The following is a 26,440-nucleotide window of genomic DNA, read 5'->3' as shown; positions in this document are numbered from 1 at the left end:
ACCATTTTTAACATGCAAGTGACCTCACTGCAACCCAAATATTCTAATAACCCAGTTTGTCCTAAAAAAAATGATGTTTATATTTAGACTGTAGACAACAGGGTTGATGTTTTACAAGCTTTTTTATCAAATAAATCCAGATGGAAAATAAACTGTGAAAATGGCCTTAGGTCTCAGAAGGTTAACAAATCGCCTACTTGCTACAAGTCATCAGATGTTTAATCCATCTATTGTTTGACCAGATCACTTGCTGTTGTTTGGCCAGCGGTGATGTCGGACACACTGTAAAAGAGAGGATATTGGTGTCTTCAAGGTGCAAACAGAATATGTGCCCTTTGACCCCTTGAGATGGATGTTGCATGGTCTGAATAGTGCTAGCTTCTGCATTAGTACTCCAATTGCTCTCTGCTGACGTGTTAAGCCTACTGGGGGTTTGTGCTTGGTAAGCTTGTATTTCCTTGAGCATGCACCACCTGTCAGCAAGCAACACAACTGTGTGTGGATATGTATTTGTGTGTGTTTTTATGTGTCCATGCATGGACATCACAAGCGTGTCACAATCCGTGACTATTGGCACAAGTCAAACACATAATTTCTTTTACTGTATAACAGTAAGAGATTTGCACTCTCTTGTTAAGGAGCTTTTAGGCTGTGTAATTGTATTCCAAAAGTGATATGCTAGTGTATACTTATGTTAGTGCAGGCAACTTTCCTGATGGCTACCTGATCCTATTAAAATAGCCAACGCACATCAAAGGGTTAAGAGCTGTCTGCCTCTATAGTCATTAAGCCCTCTCTTAGCCACAGTAAATCAACGCTCTGCCGGCAACAGCTGCTCTGATCACCTATTAAAACTTCCATAATGTGCGGTGTGTACAGAGTGGGGCCTGTAAGCTGACACTGGCCAATAGACCCCAGATAAAGGCCATCTTGAGCATCTGATTTGGTTCCTATGGTCAGTGTAGCAAGGGAAGTGGAGCTGAGTGGGGAGAGATGACAGAAAAGCCTTGTCAGTAACGACACATGCCTCAGGGCTTGAAACCATGCAGGATATAAAATGGATATGCCCTGTATTGTAGATGTATTCATATCTCAAGGAACCAGACTATAAGATGTAATCAAGCCTTTAGCACAGTTGGTTGAAGTCTTTAAAACTTAATATATTCAAAGCTGGAGATTTCCCCAGCAAATGCCTGGTAGCAGCTGAGAAAATACTTTATTTGATGTGATTGGAGCCATACATTAGACCTCAGTAAAGGAATGCATCGTGCACATGTGAAATTGTCTTTAAATACTAATTGAATGCCATTGATCAATTGTAAAACATGCAAATAAATTAATATAAACATGTATGTGAATACACAGGCAGCTTTCTGCAGTCATCTACTGCACATTAGTTAGGTTTGCAGCAATGATATGGTCAATGAAATTGTGTGGATATCAAAAGTAGGACTAGCTACCTGGACTACTTTTAGTTTGTACGGAAGTGCACACTCAGGAGGCCTGTCTCCATGGAGACACAAACAGGGCATGAGACTGCCCTCAGGTGAATTCTCTGTGTGGCTCCGGCAGTTGAATTGGTCCATTTAGGTTTCATTTTCTTTCTTGTCTACTTTCTATTTCTCTTTTTCTTTCACTTTCTCTCCTACTGTTCAGCAGCAGGCCCTGTGCCTGACTTTTCTATCTCTTTCTTTGACTCACTCACTTTGTTTCTCTCCCACTGACAGGTAGCCGGGCTAAAATTCAAGAGAAGATATAAGGTGAAATTGGGTCTTTGTACATAACAACTGTCACAAGCCATTCAGAGGGTGGATGCTGATTTGCCTCTGCCAAGGTTGCAGAGATGTTTGTCAGTTGATCTCATAGCGTGGCCCATGATGCTACTCTTCCCTCTCTTCTCTATGACTGAAGTTCTTTCACCTATTTTTCTCTCTTTAATATTTTCTCTTTCTCACTTACACATGTAGATTGTTTTTCAGCCATCTCACCTCTTTTATTAAACATACAGTATATGGCTGTGCCTCTGAATCCTGTTATCATAAGGTACATTCTGTGCTTTGAGTTTGTTTCAAATTTAGCACACCAACCCCAATGGATTTGTTTGAAGAAAATGAGAGATGTTTCCAAAATGTCTGATCAAAGCCTTGCTTAGATGCCTAGGGGCTTCAACTCATGTTGATTAGATGTCCAAGTGCCAGTCATGGAGCTTATGACTGCCTTGTATCTAAGCAGATGGTATATTTTTGCTAGATCTACTGTATTCAAGTGCAGAGCCATCCAGTGTAGGACATGGATGTGTTTAAGGGCTCTGGCAACCGACACTGGGGCCTGGCAGCTGGGCAGAATTCTTTTATATATCTTGCTATGACTGGCACTTTTATATACCCACACAGGCATGCATGAATGAGTTCCTGCTCTGTCTCTCCCTCTGTATGTCTCTCTCTTTAATACGCTCACTCACCACTCGTGCCATTATACATGCTGATATCTCTTTTCATCGTGGGTGAGGCTACTGCAGAGCACGGGCAAGAGAAAGAGGTCTCTCTGTGGTGTGTGTGTTTTGTGTGTGTGTGTGTGTGGGGGGGGGGGGGGGAGCAGCTTAAACGGCTGTATGCATGTGTCTTCATCACCCTGAGAGGTCTACACAGAATGTGCAACAGAGCATCAGTTGTTTCGACCACCTGCATCCCGGGATTAGGGAGATTTTCTTTTCTTTCTTTCTAATTTCTTTTTCTTTTTATATCTGGCAACTTTCACAAGAGAGCACAATCTATCTGGCCTACCTGTTAATCAAATTTACCGTTGGTGTGCGTGTGTGTGTGTGTGGCCTGTCTTTGAAATATCTAATGAACCATTCTCCTTCAAACTTGGTTTCCTGCGTACCCAATAAATTGGAGGTTTGGAATTTGAAGAAGTTTGGAGAGTGTTGGATATTAAAGTGTGAATAAAAATAAAAAATACTGCAGAAAAAAGGTTGAGGAAAAAAAGTGCTACCATTCACAATTAAGGTCCATCTTAAATTCACTCAGCATATTGCTAACAGGAAACTCAATAAAAAAACTATTTCTACCCTTCACAATAAAAGCCCAGCTTAAATTCACTCAGATCATTTTGTCTAGCCTCTTTGCAAGCACGGTCCCGCTGCCGGGCCGTTTTCTCCATTTTAGGAGACGTTTTCTTCACTTGTAAATTGCAAGCATTAAATCTTCATAAACACGCTCATGCAGCATATCATTAGAAAGCGTAAAGTCTCATGACTCCATTTAGCCCACACACAAAGCATGAAATGACTTACAGCGGTTATAATCATGTTATGAAGTAAAGAAACACTGAAAGATTCTGCACCGATAGTGTCTAAAATCGAGCGTGCATCCCTGCCTTTGTCCTCGTGTCTTTATCCACAGCGGAGAAAGATTGCCATAAACTTTTTTTTCCTACATCGCCAACAGTTCAAAGAAGAAGTACATCCAATCCTTTTAATCCAAAACGAGCTTGTCCCCTCACAGTCTTGTAGATTCTGGCCGAGTTTCCTCGTAAACAAAGCTGAACAGTCCATCATTTTCGGATTTTGATCGCTCCTGCCCTGAGGCTGCCACATTGTATCATTGCGCACAGATTTCAATAAATCATATAAAATCCATTTTGTAAGTCATGTTTTCTGAATTTTTTTCTGTTTTAAGTTGAGACATGTGGCTAGGGTACTATTTTTGTATGTAGCCCATGTAAAATGCTTACAGTAGTGTTTTTTAATCATTTTACAGATGATTTACCTGGACGGAAATAAAAATTCTCTATTCTAACCTCTTTAGCTCTGTGTCGGTCAGGCCTAGTGTCACACTGACACTGGAAACTAAAAATTGAGAGTGTTAATAATAATAATAATATATTTTATTTATAACTCACTTTTCATTCCAAAGAATCTCAAAGTGCTACACAGGAGAATGATAACAATAAAAACAATCAGCACAAAAATGCTTTCCTGAATAAAAAAGTCTTCAGTTCAGCTTTGAAAGTGTCCAGGTTCTGTACTGCTCTCAGGTCACTCGGGAGCTGGTTCCAGAGCCGTGGTGCAGCTGAACAAAAAGCTCGGTCACCCATAGTACAAAGCCTTGTGGTGGGGACCTGAAGGAGCAATTGTCCTGTTGATCTGAGGGTGCGGGGAGAGGGTTTCAACTTTTTTTAACTTCCCAATGACCTCAGGGTCATCCCAGAGGATGTGGAAACTGCATCACTTTGTTTGGGGTAAAAATGTAGGCGAGAAAAGCATGTATTTTCAAGTATTTTTTAAAGAGGAAACTCAATCAAAAGGCATTTTTGCTGACACTAGATCATATAGACACTATATGGTATTAAGTTGCTGTGAGCTGTAAATTCACCACTTCTTCCTTCTCACTCAGACTCACCCTATGCTTACCCTGGGTCCAGTTGTTGTTGTGCTGTTAACTTATAACACTAATAACTTTACTGTCAGCAAAATACTGCCAGTTATCAAATCCATACGTCAACGTTAACCGTCAAGTTACTAAGCCTGTTTGGAAATGAACTCATTTGCTGACATGTTAAATTTGTTAACGATAGGCTGTGACGAGAAAGCACCGTCGTCACTACACTGACTGTGGTGATGTCAACAGCAATATTGTTGACAAAGAAGACACCACTAAAATGTATTTAAAGAAAACCTATTTTTATTTGCATTGCCTTCCACCTTTTCTTTCACCCCTTTTGTCTCTCTCTCTCTCTCTCTCTCTCTCTCTCTGCGCACACACACACACACACACACACACACACACACACACACACACACACACACACTCATATTATGGAGCCTGATCAGTCTCTGTCTGGTTCTTGTGGTTGATCATCGCAGATATTTTCTGATTGCTCTCATAAGGAGCTGGATTGGGTGGGGCATATCCTTCCCGTTCCACTTCCGGGATTGATCGGGTGCTGCAGGAAATTTCTGACGGATGCTTGTATTTTCCGTTTCCTTCTGCTTTCTTTGTGTTGGAATTTTAAATTCGGTGTATTTATAAGGATTATTGTTAACTGCTCCTCAGATCTCTGCATGGTAAATTGAGACAGCTAGCTAGACTATCTGTCCAATCTGACCATTTTTGCAGTGGCTCCGTGCAAAGTTTAGCACCCCCCATGACATTTCTGATTGGTTTAAAAAAACGCCAGAGCACGTTTTCCTCCCATCCCCAAATGTTGTGTGGAGCAGCCAGACCCTCCTCCAGCGCGCTTTGGAGGAGGGAGTAGGGTCTGGTAAAGCGAAACTATGCTATGTGAAACACACCTAATCATGCATACACAAACACAACTTTGGAGGAAGAGACAAGAGACACACTGATGCCAGTTCAATCGTTGGCACACACGTGAAGGAACATGTAGCCATAGACAGGCCCATATTCCACTGTCCCCAAGCAGTAGCTATTGTATTGTGATAAATGGAGTGTCTCCTGTCCATGTAGCCACAAGGCCCTGCAGTGGTCCACTGGGAGCATGGAGATGCTTGGTGGCCTTTCTATCAGGTTTCCTGTCTCCTGACTCAGCACCAGCTGTGCACACCAGCAGGAAAAAGAACATGCAAAGGGTAAAAATAATTCACTGGAGATTCATGGTATGGTCTGACCCTAAGGCACTCAGTTAGACAATAGTCTTTCTTTTACCTGACAATGAGCCAAGCAAAGCTTCTCGGAGGAAGGACCATCGTGCTCTGTGGGATAATGGCCCCTATGGATGATGTCATGTAGAAGTAGAATATATAGGGTACTTACAGAGAATGTGCCAAAATGATGAAAATTCAGTTTTGTATTGTAATGGCATACTATAAAAAGCCCTGTTTAAGTGTAAATATGTTTGTGGCAGTTTGTTCTAGTTTGTTCATCTGGATATGATTGCTGCTTGTTTACATCACAGCAAAACTGCATCCCGTACAGAGACACTTAATCAGAAGCGGAACTTGGCAAATTTGTCTTGTGATTTAAAGACAATCTCTGACAGTTGCCCTGGCTGACTCTATGCCCAGAAGCCACTCTAGCGTTGAAGGAGACTGAGCTTTTATGGCAACAATGGCAGGCGTGCCAGCGGAGCCAGGCAGTCATCATGGTAGCGACCATGGTGGGCTGTCAGAGAGAGCTGTGTGGCACACTGTGGGGTTCGAGCGCCTGCTCTCCTCATAATGGAACAGCTGTTTGCAGCGCGGTGCGCCAAGGCTCTGGAGCACAGAGTAAATAGAGGAGAAGAGCAATGTAAACAGAGATGGGATGGCGGGAGCTGCTTGCCTGCTACTGTGAAAGGGGGTATACACCCCAGAGATTTAGATGGAGGGGTTGTCGACACAGGAATACACAAACACCACTACACAGGAGGGTGTGGAAAGAAAGGGGGGTGTATTGTGAAATAATGAAACAGTAATGCTCTACTCCAGTCTCAGGTTTGCATACAATCACTTGATCTGTTTGTTTTTATTTTGATAAGCCTGGTATTTACATATGTTGAACCTGCTACCTTGGAGACCAATCTTAGTTTTCACATTTTCTATCTTAATATTAGCATATGGGTTAATTATCAACCACATGCCTTAATTTGATTAGATTTTGGGAGCAACTGATTTATTGAGCTCATAGCTGATCTCCTCTAAGAGGGTCAAAGGCCTTTCTTTATTATTTATGAGATTTAGAGCGTTTCCAGCTGTCCTGCACTAATAAATGCGATAGTACAAGAAGGCGCCTGACCACTTTTATGACAGGCTGTAACTTTTCCAGCTGTTGGGTCAGTTGAGTACTATGGTGACTACAGGGAGAGAACAACTGTGGCTGTTGGCACAGTGTCGTTTTGACACAGAAAGACATCTTTACATGTTAGATCAAACCCAGAGTCCTGTAGATGTTGAGGTCAATTAAAGCACCAAAAGTGACAACCGGCCCTTCGTTTCGTTTCGTTTCGTTTCGTTTCGTTTCGTTTCGTTTTTATTTCACACGTCATCACTGTACATTCAAACACAACTCCATGAGGCACAACAATCATATACAGGACGCATGAAATGGGAACCCCAAATAAGCTACTAAAAGCTTTTCAGAGGGGGCCCGAAAACAAACACACAACAACCAACACACTTCCAAAACTCAATTACCATGGACAAAAAACAAAACAAAAAAACAAACAACAAATAAACAAACAATCCCAGCACAAATTTGTAGCATTTACAAAATCATCAACAATATGAAGAAAGCAATTTTTCTTTGACACGTTTCTTAAAGATGGAGACAGAATGCAACAATTTTAAGTTTTCCTCAAGCTCGTTCCAAATCTGCGGTCCCCTACAAACTATACTCAGGCTCGTACATTTTAACCGACGTTTTTTACCAGTAATTCGGTATTTTCCCCTTGTATCATAAGTATACAGGGGACGGCTGATTGGGACAAGCTCACATAACCGGCCATTTAACCTGTGAACAACCTGGAATATCATACAGGCATTATGATATACGTTAAGTTCAGTGAGCCTCAGTAATCCAAGACGATGAAATAGAGGACGAGTGGGGGTGTTAGGCTCAGACCACGTTAATGCCCGTATAACTTTTTTCTGTAAACTCTGTAGTTTTCCCAAATGGCTAGGAAAAGTGTTACTTTACTTACCTTCTGACTGTGCAGACGGGCTCAGGTGACTGCTGAACTTGCATCATCCTGTGTCTAATTTCTACAGTTAGGTCATGTACACAAAATTAGGTCTGGAAAAAATTGGATCTTTTGGATTCAGAGACCCATCATAAAACTGCATCCATCCCCTGAGTACACAGTATTCTGTGATTGCTGCCAAGCTAGGTTATGAGTGAGCAGTTTAGGCCAGATAAATATCTGAGACAGTTGGAGACAGTGTGGCTATTAATTTCTCTCTGAAACTAAACTCTGGCGGGGGAATGTAACCCCAGATTCCACCATCCTCCTTAAAGGAGAACTCTGGCCAATTTTTAACTTAATCTTAATCTTGATTTCTCTATGTCTAGGGGAAAAAAATGCAAAAAATCGGTGCTAGTAAACTGGAGTTGCTGTTAGCTACAATGCCAGTTATGGGGGCATATTCTAAAGTGTGCGCCTCTTAGCAGACACAAAATGCTTCAGCAGGCGACAAAGGCAGAGCAGAAGCAAGAATGTTAACGACACTACCACACAGACCTCCACTGCCAAGCCTCCTGCTCACCAATGCCAGATCCATCGCACATGAAATGGATGAGCTGGAACTTAGCATAGCAATGAACAACTACACGGGGAACTGCTGCGTGATGATCATCACCAAAACCTGGCTGAACCCTCTCGTCCCGGACAGCGCTGGGCAGCTAGCATGATAAGCTAGCTACCGACAGTATGAGACAAGGTAAGTGACAATACAAACTCTGAATTTAAACTGTTCACAATGTGTCGCTTGAAAACGCATCTTGTTGTCACTTAAAGCTTTTAATTGCATTACAAGAGGCACAAAGGCACTCTTTAGAATGTGCCCCCATAACTGGCATTGTAGTTTACTGGGAGCTCTGGCCATTAGCTGTAGCAACTCCAGTTTGCTAGCACCGATTTTGGTCGTTTTTTTTCCTATCGGCAGTACTCCAAGACATGTAGCAATCAAGATTAAATAAAAAATCTGCCAGAGTTCTTCTTTAAATTGTATACTCACATGACTATGCAGGATTCTCCTTTCTGGACATCTCCTTTTTTTCATTATCCATGTTTATTCATTTCTGGCTACACTACAACTGAACCAAAGGAAACATATGGAAAAGTGTTAGAGGGATAATATTTAAATAAAACATGACATGACACAATATTACCCACAAACAAAAAGAGCAAAAAGTCCCTGATAAAGACTATTTGTTGTTTTTTATAAGTGCCATGTAAACAGGGTGGCAATGTTACATCAGAGTTTGTGAGCAACATATGAAGCGAGGAGCAACAGTAATCCCATGTAATACTGTGAAAAGCTCTTTTTGCATAGCTGATACAGAATCTTTACAAGCCACTAATAATGAGCAACAGGGAAATGGATTAGAGGTGGCATGGCTGGATCTGGGCCACAGCAAGCAACACACGGCACAGTTAGTGAGTTGACTGTGTTGGCATATGTGTCTATGCAACAAAGGAGTATGCATTACTCTGGTGTATCCCTGTGAGGAAGTATAGTTATCTGCAAACAACAGGTGGTTCAGTATTCTAGTCACTTCTGAAAGACTTCAATTGTGCATGCTGTAAACGTGCACACACTATCAGCTTTTGGAGGTTCTATACAATTAAAGTTGTTTGAAGACTCAAATTCATCCCTAAACAAAATGATGATGGAATTGTTAAGATTCACTGAAAGACTTTCAAACATGCCTGTAATTTTCTTTTTTTGCTTTACACTTTTAGTATACACTACACAACCATATTCTCTCATTTGAAAGTCTCACTCTTCAATATTTATATAAATCGAAGTGTTGACATCAAAGATTTTTTTTCAAGCTGAGTCTGCACTTTTGCTTCACTAATTAGAGGAATTGCTCGAAAGCTTCTGTGTTACTTCTGCATATGGTATGGTTGATGTTATTCTACAGTGGCTGTAACTGCTCCATTATGAATATTCTCAAAAACAAATTATCAGGGCTTTAGTGCCCTTCAAGAAGAAGCAGTCAGCATCTGAATGATCTGTTTGTCCTCCTCTCTTCTCACAGCACCTTGTTAAGACCCAGTACCTTACCTTAACCCTCCTGACACACACACACACACACACACACACACACACACACACACACACACACACACACACACACACACACACACACACACACACACACACACACACACACACACACACACACCAGGCTCTCTGTCCCCTGTTCAACCCCCTCAGTCAGAGGCCAGACAGGGTCGCACAGAGGGCGAGACATTTATGAGGTGTAGATATTTGTGCAGGAAAGCATTCCTCCTGTTGACAATGAGCAACACAGTCTGAATGCTGAGCGAGACGAAACAGACAGGCACTGGAAAGTAAGACACACCCATCAGGTTAAAGACCTTAAAATGTGGTCCAAATGAGGAAAGCAATAGAAAACGTTGGGGCATTGACTGGTTTGAGTGACCTTGTCTTTCCCACGGATATAGAATGTTTGGTTGGCTTAACTCAGAGTGTTGTTTTTCCAAAATATCAGAAGTATTTTGATTTTCTTGATGAATATTATCTTTACTTTGTGCCTCCAAACACAGAGGAGTAAAGAAGCAAAACCTTCTAAAAACATGATTATAACCTTAAGACCCCCACACACCCACTCTTAGCCCCATCATAAGCTCCAGTGGTGAGGCGAGTTCTTCCTATCTCCATGCTGATGGTACAGGAAGGACCATGGCTCAGACACGGGGCAGTGGCCATAGTCAACGCAAAAGGTTGTGGTGGTGACTGACAAGAACCTGTCTGGGCATTAGGGGGATGGGTGGCGGCACTCGGGATCCATGCAGGACAAAAAGACCCTTTGGGCATGAAGAGAAAGGTCACTGACCCGTATTGTGTCTCCTTCAGGCCTAGCCAGTGGTTACTTTACATATTCAGGTTACAGATTGGCTTTGTCAAAGCTGAAGAGCATGTATACAAATGGACAGATGCTGTAGGTTATGGATGATGTTGTGTGATAGTGGCATATACCTGCTGCCCCAGGCACTGGATGGAGGTTTCATATTGCTGCTGGCATTTTTTGCACTATTGTAGACTAAAAATGCCTGGTACATTGTGTCTTTGAGACAGCTAGGAAAATAATGGGTTTTCAGTCTCCAAGTTTATTACGTATGATGTAGTGTGCTTTTTCTTCCACTAGAGAGTGCTCTCCTTTACGTCTATCCTTTACTTCAGATATGTTAAAATATAATGTGTGCATATAAATCCCTTGATTTAGATTAGAAACAAACATTTCATATGAATCAAATCTTGCATTTTTGTTATGGTATTTATTTTTATCATCTATAAAAAATTATTTGTCCTATACCACAAATCTTTCTAAAAAATGCAGCAGAAATGCAGAAAATTACACTTGTACAAATCTTGAAAACATTAACACACTCAATGCTGACAGACTTGTTAAATGGACAATATTGTAATTTTAGTTAGCTTTTGGTTCTCATGCGTCTCATGGTTTTCTAGCACCCCACAGACACACCACCAATGAACCAATTCATTTTAAAAGAAAATAGGCAAATACACTTTCTCATGAATCACAAAAATCCACATCTATCTCTGAATCAGTCAACATCTTATTTACAGTGCTTGGCAGCTAAACCCAGTAGGCTTTATTTGATGCTGGGACAGATCTGTTTCTATTTACCAAGGAACTCAGTGCTCACATAAACTTAGTTCAGCCAGAGGTACTTACATCAAAGGATTTATTGCAACAAATAAAAGAAATTGGCAGAATTTTTTTTCAAAATTAATCCATCCATTTTTTCTAATGAATCCAAGTAGCCTCAAAATTGTAAGGGGAGCACATTAAAACTCCCTCTGGGATATGAAGAACAGAGCCTAGCAAATATAAATACAGTAAATGAGATGGGATGTACATAACGCACAACAAGAGAAGACCTGCCACCACCACATCCAGTAATAAGAAACTAAAACAGGTGGAAGCTGGGGGATGGTTAAGGCAGAAATCAACCGTGTGATATAAGTAAAAATAAACAGTATAACCAGTAGCAGCAACGGCAGCACAACTAATCAAAGGAATGAGTGCAGGTTTTTTTCTACTCCTTTTTGACATGTCTCCCTGGTAATTTGTTTAGTCAAATTATACTGATCAGCTGATGAAATGTAGAACTTAAGTGCTCAGTTGGAACAAGTTACTCCATTTCTGTAAATAGATAAACTTGTGCACTTCTTCTGTTTTTTGACTTCCTTTTAAAACACCAATACATTGACCTGTTAGACACATTTACCATTGCACTGGCACAAGGTTAGTCTGGAAATCCAGACCCAAATCCAAAAGATTAAGGCTCTGGCATCGAGCAATGAAAGTTGCCCTTCTTGAGGGGCGGCACTAAGCGTGCATTTGAAAATCTCACTGGACGCAATAGGATAACACTTTGACCAATTACAACAACACACGTATCCAGACCCCATACGCTTACCAGCAGAGCTAACTGGTAGACTAAACTGTCATCGTCTGTTTATCTCGTCTCTGGCCCACCTACATCAGATACACCAATGTTATTGGTGCAACTCGGCTACAAGGGTATATATAGTTAATGAGCAGCATTACTCGATGCCTGAGTAACTCGCTGAGCAAATCCAAATTGCGCTCTCGCGAGAACTCTGGTTTTCCAGGTTAAAACAGTGTATCTTTGGTATAATTGTGTCTGTCTGTCCCAGAAAGTTAAATGTATTATGTCTTTCAGTAGTCATTACAAAATGGCTTAAGATTAATGTGTTGATGGAAAATGGCAAGTTCATTGAGATGAAGAGACCACATGCAGAATAATTAATTAAGAATTAATTCACAGAAGTTTGCAGATGAGAAGAATCCAGTGTTGCTTTATTTCTTTTCACTAGATGGCCTCTACAAGACCAGTTTTATTTAAGAAATGCAAATGCGACATCACACCAAGAAAAAAAAAAAGTCACATTCTCATAAAGCGCTCTTGGCATGAACAAACAGCAACATTGACAATAAATAAAATGTTGGCAAAATAAAACTTTGTGAAACATGAATACTCAGGATTGCATATCAAACAAGACAAAAAAATAGACAAAATGTACTTGGCACAAATTAAATAAACGTAAGTAATTTTCAGGTTGAGTGAATCTACTCTATGTCCATTGCTTTGTGAATCTGATTGTCCTTCACAGTTAGCATTGAGTATGTGCGTGTACTGTACAAAATAGACACAGATGGCTGATGAAACTTAAACAGAAATATTTCAACAAACTGCCAGTACTCATCTTACTTTGTCAGTACCTTGACCTTTAATAGTCACACTTCCAGGTGGCCTTTTTGCTGCATACGACTGCACTAAAAAACTGCAGGTGCGTATGCAAGAAACCATTGTCACACTGCAAAGCCAATATATATGCACATAGTGGAGGACACATATTCTATAAGTTACCAGTGATTTCTGATCTGAGTTCAGTACAGGTGCTTGACATGTTAAATTTAAATAAAGATATTAAAAGACACTTTGGTATTTTTAGGTCATAATGTGCAGAACTATGCATTCATTTAACACATTTTCATTAAAAGACCCAGTCTTGTTCTAAATTGATTTGTGTGGACATGATTATAGTGATGCCAGGACACTAATCACACACAAATATTGTGTCAAAATGTTATGCTCGTATCATTGATATTAAATCATTTTTGACCCGTGATTGCAGTCCAGTGGGATCTGCCTTATGATGAGGACCAACTAAGAGGTACATAAATAAAAAGATGTTTTTAAAATAGGAAAACAAAAATGCAAAATAATAGAACACTTTTACAAAAGAATCCACTTGACCTATTTTTTTTTAAACAGAATGACCCACCCTCTCTCAGAAAGTGAGTCTTGTCCTGTTATAGACTAAATCCTTCTGTCTTTGTTTGTGCTCTGTCTGTCTCTGTCTGTCTCTGTCTGTCTCAGCAGGGCATATGCAGTGCAACACTAACATCTCCAATCTTGACTTCCCAAAGCAAAGGAAAAATGACGTAATGTATTCTAGACCCATATAAAAATAAATCAATCGCAAACATGGAAAGATACATTTCATATATACAATAAACTCCTATATAAAATAGCTTTTATGTACATATAGACAACCGACAACAATACAATAATTGACCTGTACAATATACACCTGAACAGTTAAGACAGGCGAGAGGTACTGAAGTGTATGGCTTGATTGGGAAAAATTCTAAAATATTTACAGACATCAACTTTACATCCTTTACATGTTTTCCACTTCCCTGGAATGAAAAGGTCTAGGGAGAGCCCCATGCCTCACTTTTGTTTCCATTCCCTTAGGTAAGGCTACCTTTAAAGAATTGGTCCACAGAGACTATTCAGCCTTGTGATACTTGATACCCAGTCAAATGCACGTTCAGCTCACCTTTGGTGGCATATGATAGGAGCTGGAAGTATGAGTCCTAAAATCATTTATCACATGGACCCATTAAAAAGAGATTAGACAGACAATGAAACACCACTTATTGACTTTTGTGATACCCAGGAAGACCCACCCTTCTTCTAGTCTTCTTGAAAGCATCAACCAGATGCCAATAGACTCCAGTGTGTAACCTCAGATAGCCCTGCTTTGGTGCTGACATTTTATCCATGGGTTCTTGCGTACCCAAGGAATACTTGTTGTCTTCCCAGGCTGGAGGGTCTTGTAGTTGGACTTTTATCATTCCTCCAAAGGAGTCCTTCAGTAGTGTCCTCATGGAGGTTCAGCACAGGATGGAAACCCCTTCAGTAGTGACCAATTGACCAGTGGTGGGGTCATACGTCCCAGCCAGGTAGTAGAGGTCTGGGGAGGTACCGTTCGGCTTCTGATTGCGAGTCAGACACTCATACTCCTCCCTGCTCACCACCTGGCACTTATGAGAGATTGTCTGGACATCATTCTCATCCTCATGACACGATTGGTACAGGGCATGCTGGATAGAGAAAAGAGTACGTTGCAAAAAAAACAAAGAAAGAATGTAATTTCAAAGTACCAAATGTTACAAATGACAGTCTCCATAAAATTGTAACCTCCATCACGGCTCACCTTGCCATCTCGATGCCTCTTGCCGAGCTTGGTCTCTTCAGGGTGGTAGAACCACTTGACTTTGACCACCATGCTGGAGGTCCAGGATTCCCAGAGGTTCTCAATTCGACCTACGTATGGAAGGTTAGGGCGTCCAGCTGAGAGGAACACAGCACAATCTCCCACTCTCACTGTGTCTCTGCCTCGCACAATGGCCTTATAAAAAAGCTTCCTGGCCTTGCCCTTTAGACCTCGCCGCTGCGGAAAATCAGACACTTTGTCCAATCTTGTTTGCTCATAATTCTAGATATTTAGTATTCTAGTCTAACTGAACTGATATTACGAAAGGAAGGGACAAATATTTGCTAAATTGATGCAGTAGAAACATAGACTTTTCTCACCTGTGTAGGGTTTCCTGACCACCTCCACATCTGTCGTCCTGCAAGGAATGCAGACATCTTGGGCCTTGGAATAAATGAGGAGTCATCTGAAAGCATCCTAGGTTTCTTCATGAAATCCTTGGATGGTTTAGAGGTGTAAGTGGTGCATTCTTTCCTCTTCAGGGACTTGCTGTTGGATACCTGGTCATGGGGGGCTCCTTTGGCATTGGAAACAGCCACAGCTTTGGCCACAAAGGACTGCTGATGTGGTCTTGAAGAAGTTGAGGGTTCAGAGGGCAGGAGCCTCCGGTGGGAAGAAAGACAACTCTGAAGCATCAGTGTAGAACTGTCCTCATCCTCTGAGCTGTAGGAGGAATCATTGTCCGAGGAGCACAGGCTGGAACTGGATAGTGAGCCTGAAGAAGATGAGCTTGAAGAACCAGATGACGAAGAGGAGACGGAGAGACGAGACAAGAAGCGGCCAGCCGTCCTTAATCCTCCTGAGGCTGCAGCCAGTGAAGCCCTCCTCCTATCTTCCTCTTCATCATCCAGATCCGAGTAGGAGCTGTGACACTCTCTGTGGGAGCTGAAGCCCGGGTCGCCATAATCATCCAGACGCAGAGAATAGGAGGGCTTTCTTTGGGGTGTGGTTCCTTTAAGGAGAAGTTCTACCCTGGATGCACCACCCTCTTTGTTGTCTTTAACCAGCAGGACTGGATGAGAATAGGCCTCTGTCCTGGGCATCACACTCACACTGGAAGATCCACCTCTTAACAGCAGAGCCTTGCTGTTTTTTGTCTTGGGGGAGGTCACTCCTTCATGATCTAACTTGACTAAGAACTCTTGTCCCAACTTCCTGCTCTTTGGCACAACAAGCTCATCTTGTCTGCGTCTCTGGCCATACGGCCCACTTCTGGGGCCAAGAGATAAACCTGGACTTGACCCGGTAGACGGAGTACAGAACGAGGAGTAGCCATTTGCGATGCTGCTAAAGGAGTCCACCTCAAAGGAGCTGCTGCTGAAGAGACCTTTGGCTGGGGTGGAGGCCAGTGGCTGGGTCCTAGGCAAGGGGAACAAGTCATCCTCAGTCCCTCTTAAGGCCTTCCTGGATGCCCCATTGAGCTGAAATAGGTTGTCAGACGTCCTTTTCCTAGTGTTGCCCAACGAAGGCCAACCCAGGAAAGGTGAAGGATTTTTATTTGCATTATCAGCCTGCTGTTGCTGCTTTTGTTTTTTACCAGAACCCTTTGGTCTCCCTAGAATGAACAAAATGTAATGTTTTAGCAATATACCGCAAATGGTGAAACATGATTTTGTCTCATTTGTTCACTTGGTCAAAAGTTTGGGATCACTTAGAAATTTCCATTCCACCCCATTATAGACAGAATATCAGCTGAGATCAGTTGCTTTGTTTTTTTTTAAACCAGGGCAGCAGTTTTCAGATTACATTATGTGATTACATAATTGCAAAAGAGTTCTCCAATGTTTCCTCAGTTAGTTTTTAAAAAATCAAATTAGTAAACAGAAAGTGCCTTTGGAACATTGGAGAGGAATGGTTGGGGATGATAGGCAATGTAGATTTTGCATCAAAGATCAGTGGAGTGGAATGGAAATGTGTAAGTGACCCCAAACGTTTGACCGGTAGTGTACATACTGTACACGGACTACTTTATTTGTTCCACTTGTTCAATCTAATGTAGTCCAGCACAATAGCTCCACGATAAGTGCTATTGTTGAAGCGCTTCTGCTGGTCAGTTAATGTGGACATTATGTCCAAGATTTGTTAATTTAATTCTATAGTCATTTTTTTCACCCCCCCATCCATCACATTAGAAATAAGTGTATGTCCAAAAAAACCACAAAAAATAACCAAACACAGACACAAAATCCCCAGAGTTAAACTAGACATGTCTCAGGACATGAAAAAACACTGAACATTATAAACTTCACTTCAAACATAGCATAAGATCTTTTTCAAGGCTATTGTGTTGGATTGCATAGAGCAGCGTACAAACCCACAGAAATGTATTTGGAATTCTAGTCAAGAACCCATGGTTTTGAAATATGGTATACATTTTTAAATAAAATGACACAAGACATTTGGAATATTTCCATTTCATATAATGATGCAGCTATAAAAAATAAGTCACTCAATGTTTTGTAAGCATTATAGCACTAATGATTTCTTGAGACAAGCAGATAAATGTAATACGTGTGATACTGTAACACAGGAAACAATGCGTTTTTCTCTGTTATTTACAGTAAATTAAGTGTTTCAGGAGGTTTATTCTTACCTGGTCTTCTCTTGTTAACAGTTAGAGTTTGGCTGTTGGTTAAAGTATTGATAATGTTGAATCTGTCATAAGGTCTGTCACTGAGGGGGGCCTGCTCCAGACTAGAATTTCTCTTGGCTGTTTTTTCGCTGGGTATCAGCAAGGCAGGAGATGACTCCCCACCTAAAAGACAATGGGCAGGTAATCATTAGCAATTATTTACAGGTAGACCACACAGTGCAGCATGAAATGGAAAATTCCCAGTTACACAGATAGGAGACACCCACATTGAATCTGGTATCCTGGAGGCAGGAGGCGGATGTTTGGAAGAGAAATTTTCCCTCGGTCTCCATCATCAAATTCGACCATCACGCCTACTTGCTTTCCTTCATCAGATGGACCACATGCTAGAGACAAAAATGCACTTTTTCAGGGGAGTAGGAAAATTTGCAAATGCAGAAAAAATGATCATGTTCATAAAACTAAATATACACTTGAAGATACAGATGAAACAATGGAAAACAGATATAGAAGAAGATGATGGCTCACCTCTGCGAACATAGCCTGGGTATAGGCAGCGTGAACGTTCGCTCCAGTAAGCACACACCCTGGTTCCTTCAGTGAGCATAGTCTCTGACTTTGGCCGCACATCCAGGACCTGAAGGCCAGACCAAAACATAATTAAGATTCATTACAGACTGCGCACGCACGGACGCACAGACACACAGACACACGCACGCAGGCACGCACACACTTGGGACAGCAATAGAGCATTGTGCATGGGAAGCCACTGTGCCACGTTTCCAAGCAGCACTTATCTCATGCCAATGTGCCAGTCAGGGCTGAAAAGAACGGAAGCCATGATGCAGTAAATCCTGACTTGCTGAGTAATACTAAAGAGGGCCTGAATAGAGGGCTTGTGATTGCAGGTTGCCAGATCCTCCCTCCAACAATGCAGGCAGCCCCAGCATCCGCCACTCACTTGGGGCTCTTTCAGGTTGCTTTCATTTACTGTTGCCATGGCAAGGGACCCTTTGACTGATGAGGTGTGGATGTGGGTGTGTGTGCATGTGGGAGGGAGCAGGAGCATGGTGAAAATAGGGGTATTGGTGACAGAGTCAAATAAATGGCTTTGGGACTAATTTAAAGACAAGTATAAGTATGGCATAATTAGGACAAGCTATTATATAAGGAGTGTTTAAATAAGACTAAAATTACTGTTAAGAGAATCAGTATAAGAGAGCTTACATGGATGAGCAAAGGAGGAGACAAATGGTCAGATGATAAACGGAGCAATATATGTGCGATCTTCCACCGCAGAACAGGCACCAGGTGAACACTGATCTCATGGACAGTTAAATGCTACAGTAATGCTTGGCCAATAGGGTAATATACTGTAAACAAAGATAACATGTGGGACTTCTTTTAAATGTTCTTGAATTTATACCTAAACCAAGTAGCCTATGTTTAGTCTATGTTTGTGCTTAGTTGTGATAACTCTCCCTCACACAACATCACAACAAGATACATCACTCATAACCTTAGTCACAAAACCATTTTAAATAAGGTCACAGCATAGTTATCATACTCTCTTGGCAACTTCTACTTTCACCTATAAAAATGGCCTCACAATCCATTAATCCAAGGCACAATCATGCCAGTTAAACTCAGCTTAACCCAGCTGGTGCAAACCAGCATCCTCTCAGTAAAAACAAAATCTAAGGTCACCTACTGCAGCAGGTGACCTTAGATTTTCTTTTTACTGAGAGGATGTTGCAACACTAAAACTCCATTCTAGATGCAAAGCACACCAGAAAGCATGTTACCTAAATGCAAATGAACACCATCCAAGAATGTGCTGAGGTTTCTACAATGTGTAATTATATCTCATTACATGGATGACTTACGTAACCTGTAATTAACATGAGTGAGAATTACAAATCCCAACAATCTTGTGGTTAAGATAAAAGAAAGACTGTAACCACCCCAAGTGCAACTGAAAAAATTAAAGAGGTGAACAATTTTATTGAGAAATATAGAAATGTCTTGTGCTAGCTGGATAGCCCTGCACTTTTTAAACATTCCAGGTCATCATTAGCTAGCTTTCCTTCATACGTTGTTGTGTCTTGATTGATCTAAGCCCTTAAACAACTCTGTTACCTTGGCAGCAGTAGGGATGTAAAGTTCACGTCGTCTTCCATTTACACTTCAAAATGTGAATAGATCCAGACAAAATAAATGACCCAGAAGACCAAACAAGTAACGTTTCTTACTCTAACAAAGAGTGTTTAGTGCGGCGGGGTGAACTTACAGCTTCCTGTATCAGCTGTTCCAATGAATAGATTCTTGGTCGGTTTCCTCTTTCACCGTAGATAACAACACTAAAGCTAGAGAAAAAAGACAGCAGAGAGAGAGAAAAAGACAATTTCAGATCCTTGTATCATGCTTGCCTGACTCCCATGTTATTATATTATATGTTACTCCCACTCTGCTGTTGTGAAAGCATATTTTTACTGCCTGAGCCAGAGGAGTCATATTTATACAAAGAGCTAGGTATGGGACAATGTGGGGTTTGTAAGGTAAGGAGGAAAGACATGAAGAGATATAAAAAGAGGCAAAAACTTAGATACTTGAGATAACTTCTAGCCCTCTAATGTTGAATTCCTCTCTTCATAATCCTTAAGATGCCAACCCCAATAAACCTTGCATACATAATGTATTTTATGGTGTGTTGTCTGGAAGTATGTGTTAGCCTCAAGGATAATTTATTCATTTAATTTCCCACCACTTCTAACCATGTCTCAGTTTCTGCATAGAAATGCCACATTGTGTAAGGTTTAGCACATGTGCAGACTGAAGTAATCTAAGTCTGTACTTGAATTTCAACCTTAATTACCTCCATAATAAATAATAGAATCTGATTAAGGTATTTGAGTGACATACAGTATGTGAATTGAAATACTCTCTGATTGATCACTTGAACAGCTGCATGTGTGCTTACATGTCTGGGAGCTCCAGTGTGTGGACCCTGGCAGCATATAGAAGCTCATCCTCCTTGGAGATCAGCACCTTTAGTCCATCAGTTAAGAGCTCTTTCGTCAGTACACAGTTTGGAACTGCATAAGGAAAAAGCAAATATCACATTTAGTATTTCACAACATCCCTGAAACTATCTGCTCCTCGAAACACTGTTGCAAGACATCCAGTGTTATTGCTGACCTTCATGGCTTTTGTTGCTGTATGAGTGGCTCCTTTCCTCCTCCTCTTCTGAGAAGCTGCTGCCGTCCATCTCAAAGCCCTCATCGGCCGCAAAGCTCTCCAGCAGCCGACTCACTGCTCGTCCCTTTGGCTGTTAAATATAACAGAAGGATGCACAGGAAAATAAATGAATGCAGGGATGGATTAAAAAAAAGTGGCGATACAAAGTGTGATAGAAGAAAGAAGAAATTGTTTAGCATGCAACTCAAAGTAGCAATTAACCACAGGGAACTTCACAGTGCCTGTACTATCTCCTATCAGTAGCCATTTTTTCACTCTGTCACAGTAGAAGGTGTGAGCCGCCCCCCTTCCCACATTTCCTCTCCCATCCTCTCCTCCACTAAGATTACTCAGCAGGAGGTCGGGCTATGTGCAACTGCTAAGTACTTTTAATAGTTCTACAGTAACGGTCCTCAGGGTGAGAAATCGAGGACAGTAAGACATCACCTGAATTGTTAATAGAATGTGTTAAGACATTTTTGTAGAACTGGATTCTTTTTGACGGTTTGTATTTGCCTGGAGTGAGGATTGAGTGCTTGTTGTATTGACTGTGTCTAGTACCTGCTGGTCCTTGCTCCTTCGTCCCCTGCTGCCGTCCTCACTCTGCGAAGATGGGGCCCCCACTGACCAGCAACCTCTCCTCTGTTGAAGTTGACATGAAGATGGACAAAATGAGTGGTGAGGGTGTGACATACAGTGCTGATCATAACTTAAAGAACCCATGCTAAGGTTGACAAAAAAGATCATCTTTTGGAAATTGATCTTAATGCCTTAATTAAAAAAAATAGGAAAAATCTAAAATTTAGGAACACCCAATTTCTTTTAGAATGAATAATGTACCATACATAAATACATGTTCTTAATAAAATACATGGGGCATACGTATACACACCTCTATGTTAAATTCCATAGAGGCAGGCAGATTTTTATTTTTAAAGGCCAGTTATTTCATGGATCCAGGATACTATGCATCCTGATAAAGTTCCCTTGGCCTTTGGAATTAAAATAGCCCCACATCATCACACACCCTTCACCATACATAGAGATTGGCATGGTTTTGGATGGCACAGTGGATATAACACATACCTTTGGTGTGGGATGTCTGAGTTTAATTCCCACTGCGATACATCAACCGATGTGTCCATGAGCAAGACACTTAACCCCTAGTTGCACCAGAGGGGTGTCCTCTGACATATATAGCAATTCAAGTTGTTTTCGATATAAGTGTCCGCTAAATTATATAATGTAACATGTAATGTTTTATTTCAGTTAGACTAATAACTGGTTTGATTGGCATTGAGAGTTTTTTATGGAAGTTCCCCATGCCTATCTCTAGGTATGGTGAAGGGTGTGTGATGATGTGGGGCTATTTTAATTCCAAAGGCCAAGGGAACTTTATCAGGATACATAGCATCCTGGATCCATGAAATACTGGTCTTTAATAATAAAAATCTGCCTGCCTCTATGGGAATTTAACATAGGGGTGTGTGTACTTATGCCACCTGTATTTTAAGGAAGAACAATTATTTATGTATGATACATTATTCATTCACAAAGAAAATTGGTGTCCTTAAATGTTGGATTTTTCCTTATCTTAATAAGATTTTTTTATTCTTCATTTTAAATCAACTTTAGCATGGGTTCCTAAACTTAATAGCACCACTGAATAACAAGCACTCTGGTTATGGTCCCAGTTTGTCCTTTGAGGGTATGAATTATTAATGGAAACATATATGATATACAATTTATATTTCAAAATACTTTCTGCTAACCTTATTGATTGCTCCTCTTAACATGGTGCTCTTGCGGGTTGCCCTCTTTAGCCTCTCACTGGTGGTTGGGAAGGTGGCCAGTCCCATGCTCCTCCTGTAGCGGTTTCCTCTGGTCCCAAGGCTGCCCCACCGAGGCTCTTTAGACCTGGGTCCACATGGCCTTCTAACCCCTTCGGGTCGGTGACCTTCATGGCGGTTTTTAACTGCAGTTGCCAAGTCAAGCCTACAGGGGGCCTTCTTCCTTACTTTGACCTCACCTTCTGCTCCAGACAGACTCTGGGAGCCTGTGCAGTATAATTAGAGAAACAGATTTAGACCTAGTTAACTAGCCAGGAGGAGAAACACAAAACAGATGCTTCCCATGAAGATGTGGTGCAGCTTTGTTGACTTATGAATCAGTTTCAAAGGACAGTCTTACCATAAAGCTCCTGTCTCTGTTTTTTGTTCCTAGCTTTCTGATTGGCCTCCAGTTTTACAACAGACGAGGGACTCGGACCGGTCACGGAGGAGCTGGAAGTGACGTCTCTGTGGGGTTGGGCTCTGTAGTCTTGACCTTCATCAGTATCATAACTACCTTCCTCTTCTTCAACGTCTAATGGACAACAATACAACATTGAGATGCTACTATATTAACTTACATGGCAAATCCATCTCTTTAAGTCATTACCAGCCGGTGGAGTTATTTAACTTGCTCTCCATCATTTTACAGGCACTTCATTAGCATTAAAGTAAATAGTTTAACTGTTCATAGAAATGATGTATGAAGTGCTTTGCCTCGGTGGTATTTCCTGGTGTGAACACACATGCTACAGAGCTAATGTGCAAGGGAGTGTGGGAGTGAGTTTGTGTGTGTTTGTCACTGCACTTTCTCAAGCCGCTCTTTGACCCAGTCTGCTAGTCTCCAGGGCTGTCAAAGCCTCTCACAGGCAAGTGTCCACAGCTGTGGCTGTACATCGAGCCCAGACCATGCAACAAGGCCGATCACTGAGGTGTCAAATGTCCATGCACACCCCTGTCCGTTACAAGACATTTATCAACACCTATTTACTCACGTCTTATTGCTTTTAAAGTGATTTAACAAAAGGCACTCTGGACTTACCAGGATACCTGACTAAGAGGAGCCCTGGTAGCTCACCTCAGTCCTTTCTACGGAGGCCCGGGGTTCAATTCCAACCTGTGGCCCTTTGCTGCATGTCATCAACCCCCCCTCTTTCCTTAATCTGTTTTAATCTTTCCAATCCAATTAAGGCAATAAACGCCCCAAAACTGTTGTTTTATTTTAAAAAAGAAGAAAAGAGCATACCTGATTAAATGCGTGAATTACAATACGTACGATTTTTTAACTTGTCAAATGTGCTTTATGTACTGCAGCCCTTCTTCATTTGTTTTCTGAAGAGGAATTTTTCTTTTTTTAAAGGGTAAATGTTTACAGTCTTTATATAAACCACAAATACCCTTGACATGAAAGAAGTCCCCAACTCACTTGTCTGTCTTTGTAGGACTGAGGGAGATAACCCAGAAAGCAACAGCGTGAACATAGGAAAACATGCAAACAGAAAGGATAAAGACCAGGAATCACACCCATGTCTTTGTTACTGTGAGAGAAACATGTTTACCGCTGAGCCATTTTTGGTTGTTGTGGCCAGTTTTATTACCCATCACTGTGTTTCATAACAAGCTCTCAGAGGTCACTGCCTCACCTTGATCAGAGGAGTCACTCTCTGCAGGGGAGCTCTCTCCCTCCTCCATTGCCTCCTGCCTTTGGCCACGGAGCACCCTTGCTCTGGGCTGGCTCAGATGGGAGGAGCCCTGTGTCAGGGTGGTGGATCCCTTTTTACGCCCACGGCGCATCAGTCCAGTCCAGCTCTCTTGGGGGCCACTGTCCACACTGGCTGCTAAGAAAGTTTGCAAAACCAATCACCAATCTAGGTTAGCAATGGGATTTAACAGTGTGAAAGTAAAAACACAACACTGTGCTTATTAAAACAAAAAAGCATGTGGCACAATCAATACTGTGATTGCCTTCATCTACCTGTGTCACTTTGTCCCCCTGACTCTCGCCTGGCGTCAGCTTTGCTTGTGCCCTGGCTTCTGTGTCCATGCTTGGGGTTGGAGTTGCAGGGCAAAACCTCCTTGTCCCTGGAGCCCATCCCTGAGACGATTTTTTTATCCTGGGCTTTCTGTTTGAGCTGAGTCATATCACCGGCCAGCTTGGAGCTGAGCATGCTGTGAAGACTGCTTTTTCTGCAGCCCTGTGCTTTTATCTTCTGCAACAGAGAGAGATGAGAGAGCCGGTTACACTAACGGTCACAGCAGCCGCAAAGCTTCAGAACGTCAAAGGGAGAGTGCTCTCGTTTGCTCACACACAGAGAAGAAAAAGGAACAGTAGAAGCCCAAATGAAAAATATATTAGAGGAGCAGAGGATTTGACTCCTGAGGGTAGCACCTAATTAGAAATAGTGTGCAACAAAGGAATATATCAAACGCCGAAAAACAAAGAGTGGCCTCTTTCGCTTCTAGTTGCATAGAGGACAATGGGAGGAGGACAAGGGGACCCTGACCTGTGTGCTGCTGAGTCGCTCAAAGCCTTGACTGGACAGCCTCTTCTTCTTTCTCTGGCTGTCACCGCTCCCTCCTAGGTCCTCAGGCGACAAGGCAAGCCCCGCCCCCATCGACCTGCCAGTCAAAACAAGGGAGAGGCATTCATTAGAGAAGAATGGCAGTGGTTGGAAAGAAAAAGATGGGGTAGGACATCACAGGGTAAAACAGAGTTGAATCACCTTTCTGAAGGATCTAATAATTCTCCTTTCTCGTTCTGATTAACAGAATGACAAAAAAGGATCCTGGGATTGTTTGAGGGCAATTTGGTATTAGAAGCCATAACGCTTAATCTAGGGAGTGTGTGTACAGTCTGTGAAGCACTGCATAGCTTTGAAAGATACACTGAATGGTTGGAAAGCATTGCATTTGTATGCAGCGCTATTGTTTTCAGTGAATATCATATATCCCTTTTTATTGTGGCACACTGAGCAGCATCACAGGCCAACCACTCCAAATGCCCTTGAATTTCCCTCTGGAAGCCTGCCCTAAGACCACAACGACGTGAGCCTGGCAATGCTCAAACAAAAGATTAACTTTCCCTCTCCAAGTGTGCATGCAACCTAAGAAATCATTCACATTTACAGAGTAAGCATGGTATAAATGCAAAACCGATAAATGAAGCAGATTTAACATTTCATGTTAGTTATTTGTTTGCTCATTGTACCACATACAATTCTGTAACTACAGATTGTTTGGAATCAAATGTTTGCATGCTTCTTGTAATCCCCATTTGTGTGTGAATCTCATAATAAAGAGTGTATCAGTGGCGCGCATCTGTAGAATAAAGGCTATTGTCGAGCAGTGGGACTGTCTGCCCACTGAGTGATTGACAGGAGAGTGACAGAGGTGGCAGTGAAGTGTGAGTTGTCCCTGTGAGGCAGATCCAACCACAGCTTGCCTTCCACTGCTGACAAACACAATATGACAGAGCCCCTCCCCTCAGTGTGGGGCTGGTAGGGCTGAGCGTACAGTGACTAATTTAACAGAATTGATTAGCAGGGATGGCTTGCTAGCAGTAGTTCTCTCCAGCCTTCCCCCCAACCAAAGCAGCACCATAAAAGACCCCAGCGCTCTACCCACAGGAATAGCAGAGACACACACAAAAACAAACAATGCATGCATATAAATACTCATGAGCACACTGCTGCATCCATATCTAATTGCACTGATGCATAGAATATGCAGGCAGGGAGGCTTGAATTTATTGCTCACTTAGAGAATACCACACACACACACACTCTCTAAATAAGGGAAGGAAGGAGACACTGAAAGGCTGGGCTGTTACCCACTGACCCACTGCCCTGCATCATAGCACCCAAGCGTCAGCATGTTGTAGTGGGCATGAGTGGCAGGTGCAGTACTTGATTTTACATAACCCTGCCATGTAACACAACATGGGGCTTATCATTTCCCAATCTGCCTGTT

At 41.8% G+C, this 26,440-nt stretch overlaps 1 protein-coding gene across 1 annotated transcript in view; it reads right to left on the bottom strand.

Annotated features, from left to right (window-relative positions):
- Positions 1-12,521: 12,521 nt before the first annotated feature.
- Positions 12,522-26,440, bottom strand: part of LOC116707118 (BAH and coiled-coil domain-containing protein 1-like) — a 33,648-nt gene continuing 19,729 nt past the window's right edge. Inside the window, 15 exon segments of the mRNA XM_032544301.1 lie at positions 12,522-14,639; positions 14,753-14,989; positions 15,133-16,367; positions 17,406-17,567; positions 17,672-17,791; positions 17,934-18,042; positions 19,696-19,771; positions 20,386-20,500; positions 20,604-20,733; positions 21,204-21,284; positions 22,415-22,698; positions 22,833-23,006; positions 24,115-24,309; positions 24,447-24,678; positions 24,976-25,090. Of these exon segments, the coding sequence (XP_032400192.1) occupies positions 14,430-14,639; positions 14,753-14,989; positions 15,133-16,367; positions 17,406-17,567; positions 17,672-17,791; positions 17,934-18,042; positions 19,696-19,771; positions 20,386-20,500; positions 20,604-20,733; positions 21,204-21,284; positions 22,415-22,698; positions 22,833-23,006; positions 24,115-24,309; positions 24,447-24,678; positions 24,976-25,090 (3,475 nt within the window). The 3' untranslated portion in view covers positions 12,522-14,429.

This window comes from Etheostoma spectabile, chromosome 19 (genome assembly GCF_008692095.1).
Source record: "Etheostoma spectabile isolate EspeVRDwgs_2016 chromosome 19, UIUC_Espe_1.0, whole genome shotgun sequence".
NCBI lineage: Eukaryota > Metazoa > Chordata > Actinopteri > Perciformes > Percidae > Etheostoma > Etheostoma spectabile.
Note: the sequence above shows the minus strand (reverse complement) of the source record. Positions and strands in the feature narration are given on the sequence as shown.